Source organism: Cheilinus undulatus, linkage group 16, assembly GCF_018320785.1.
Source record: "Cheilinus undulatus linkage group 16, ASM1832078v1, whole genome shotgun sequence".
NCBI lineage: Eukaryota > Metazoa > Chordata > Actinopteri > Labriformes > Labridae > Cheilinus > Cheilinus undulatus.
In genome coordinates this window covers 1261855-1264650 of record NC_054880.1, presented here as the reverse complement: position 1 = coordinate 1264650, position 2796 = coordinate 1261855, and the positions used below count along the sequence as shown (strand labels likewise).

The following is a 2796-nucleotide window of genomic DNA, read 5'->3' as shown; positions in this document are numbered from 1 at the left end:
CAACACAATCCAAATAAGCTGATAAAGAAAGAAATATATTTGCATTTGATATGCATTCAACACAAATATCAGTTTTTATGTGTTTAATGCCAGTTCATAGTAAATGTTATCTCTGGATTCTTTAGAAAGACATATTAGCTACTGATGAAGACCCAACATCACTCCACCATGAGCTCTACAATAAGAAACTTTTAGCAAAGTTTCACAGGCAAGGAAAAACTTGACTGGGAAGAAATGTTGACTCATGCTGGACAGATACACTATACTGACAAAAGTATTCAGCCGCCGGCCCACTACACCAACTATAATGACTTTGTATTCAAATGTCTCTTTTGCAGCTATAACAGCATCCCTTCTTAGAGGCTTTTCATAAGATTTTATAGGAATTTGTGCCTATTTATTCTAAAGAGTATTTATGAACTCAGGCACTGATGTTGGACGAGAAGGCCTGGCTCTCAATCTCCACTCCAGTTCATCCCTAAGATGGTCGATGGGATTAAAGGTCAGGGCTCTGTGTGGGCCGGTCAAGTTCTTCTTGTCTTCATGTCTTTGTAGTCCTTCTTTGTGCGCTGGGGCAGTCATGTTGGGAGCATAGCATTGTTGAAAATGTCTTGGTGTGCTGAAGCCTTAGGATTGGCCTTCACTGGAGATAAGGGGCCTAGCCCAGACTCCACAGTGCACAGTTCTACTGCACCTGACTGAGCTGCTGCTGTTCCTAAACACTTCCACTTCCTAATAACATCACTGAAAGCTGACTGAGGAATATAGCGTATAATACCAGGCAGGGGTGACATTTCACAAGCTGTGTTATTGCAAAGGTGGCATCCTCGCAACGACCTGTTTTGGGAACTGGTACTTGATTTTATACACCTGTGGCAACATGTCTGAATTCAGTAATTACCAGGTGTGGCCGAATACTTTTGTCCACATAGTGTTTTTCCAGGCTGCTTAAGTTCTCTTTGATTGTCCTGCTTACAGATCAAATCCATCCAAGTTTTTCCTCTTTGTTTCCTCTGCAGGCGTCTCCTCTCCGACACTGACCCTCTCCTGCTGATGCCAGTGTTTTCATTTGGTCCACATCTCACTGCACAGAAGAAGAAGAAGGTTTAAACCAATCCTCAGTCCCACCATGGCTGACGACCTCTACAGCAGCACCTTCTCTGCATCAGAATCAGACTTCTCTTCCTCCTCCTCCTCATCGTCCTCCTCAGCGTCTGCATACATCCTCACACTCGAGCAGAGGGCAGCCTTCGTCTTCGTCCTCATCCTCTTCATCTTCCTGGGCTTGCTGATCGTCCGCTGTTTCCGAATCCTCCTGGACCCGTATCGAAGCATGCCGTCCTCCACCTGGACAGACTACATGGAGAAGGACACCTTCGACTACCGAATTTCCTGACAGGCAGCCTGAGAGGCAGCAACCCTGACAACCAACATGTTAAACTGAGACGACGATCACACTGAAAGAGCGGAGTAGAATCACAGGCGCACATTTCCTCTTCAATGTTACTAGTGGGCAGCAAAATATGAAAATAGTCTTAGGGTGCAACAGAAGTTGAAGTTTGAGATCAATATAGCCTTGCACCTGCAGACTCTGCTGGTGGGGTTAGTGGATGGCCATGTGCAGTAACCTTGTTGGCTTTCAGAGCAGAGATATCCAACCTTTAAATAAATAATGCAACAATTACAAACTCAAGCTCAGCCTCTGAATATCAAAAGACCTGCAAACAAACAAATGGTGGATTTAAGATTTGGGGCTGTGGAAGGTGTGGACTAATTGTGATGAGCAGTGAAATTAAGGCCAAATTAGCTTTCACATGGAGTTTTTGCACTCCAAAATCCATATGGGGGGATTAAGGGGGAGTGCTTTCTTTGGCCCGGCCAAACAGGGGTCCTATGGTGGTCAGCAAAATCATGGTCCATTATAAAGTTAGGATGTGATAACTATATTCTCATTTTTTTCTTACCTGGGTAATAACCGCTCTTATCGAAGCAACAAAATATGTTTTTCATTCATGCTTTCTTTAAAATGTACACTCCTTTTCTTTAAACAGAATCAGAAGTGGCACAAATGTATTAGAAGTGGCAAGAAAAGGTGGCGAAAAAAAGTTAAAAAGTGGCAAATATGGGTCAAAGAGGCTAAAAATGGCAGAAAATCAATCTAAAGAGGTAATTAAGGGCATAAAAATTTTGTAATTGGGTTGAAACTGCAAAAATAGGCATTAAAAGTGCTGAAAATGGATTCATAGTTGCAAAAAAATAAGTTATAATGGGCAAAAACTGGCAGAGAAAGTGTTAAAATAGGGTTACAGAGAGTCAAACAGGTTAATAGTGGGGAAAACGGGCAGAATATTTGTGCAAACTTGATGAAAAGGTGCACCCAAGTTTGCACCAATGCCACTAATCCAACAAACACATTATTACTATCAATACCCAGCATCTGGGATTGTCCAATGAAATCTGTGGACAGGCCTGCATTCAGAAGCAGCCCAGAAATCCGTGATCCAGCAGTAGCATCCATGCATACGTCATAAAACCCCAAATTTGACCTTGAAAAAACACTTTTGCTGTAAAAGTCAACAAGCTTGCATGCTCCGTTTTCCACAGTTGCTCATTTCTAATCAAAACAGATTCCAGGACGGTTTTTGTCCCAGCACTCACAGCCCACATGGAGCTAAATCACTGATGTGATGCAGTCTCTCTCGTGTATTTTCATGTGAGCGCAGGTACACAGAAATGTTCTGTTTAAAAGAGCTACACTTGACATTTCTGATAGGCAACAATTTAGGAAAAGTGCGC

The 2796-nt window shown here is 42.6% G+C and overlaps 1 protein-coding gene across 1 annotated transcript; it reads left to right on the top strand.

The window, feature by feature from the left end:
- The first annotated feature begins 1129 nt into the window (after positions 1 to 1129).
- Positions 1130 to 1396, top strand: LOC121524529 (cortexin-2-like). Its single transcript, XM_041809956.1, has one exon. It carries the CDS (start codon positions 1130 to 1132, stop codon positions 1394 to 1396), a length of 267 nt encoding a protein of 88 aa, XP_041665890.1.
- Positions 1397 to 2796: the final 1400 nt, after the last annotated feature.

Coding starts and splice junctions, on each gene's coding strand:
- LOC121524529 (XM_041809956.1), top strand. CDS start 1,130: ATGGCTGACGACCTCTACAGCAGCACCTTCTCTGCATCAGAATCAGAC.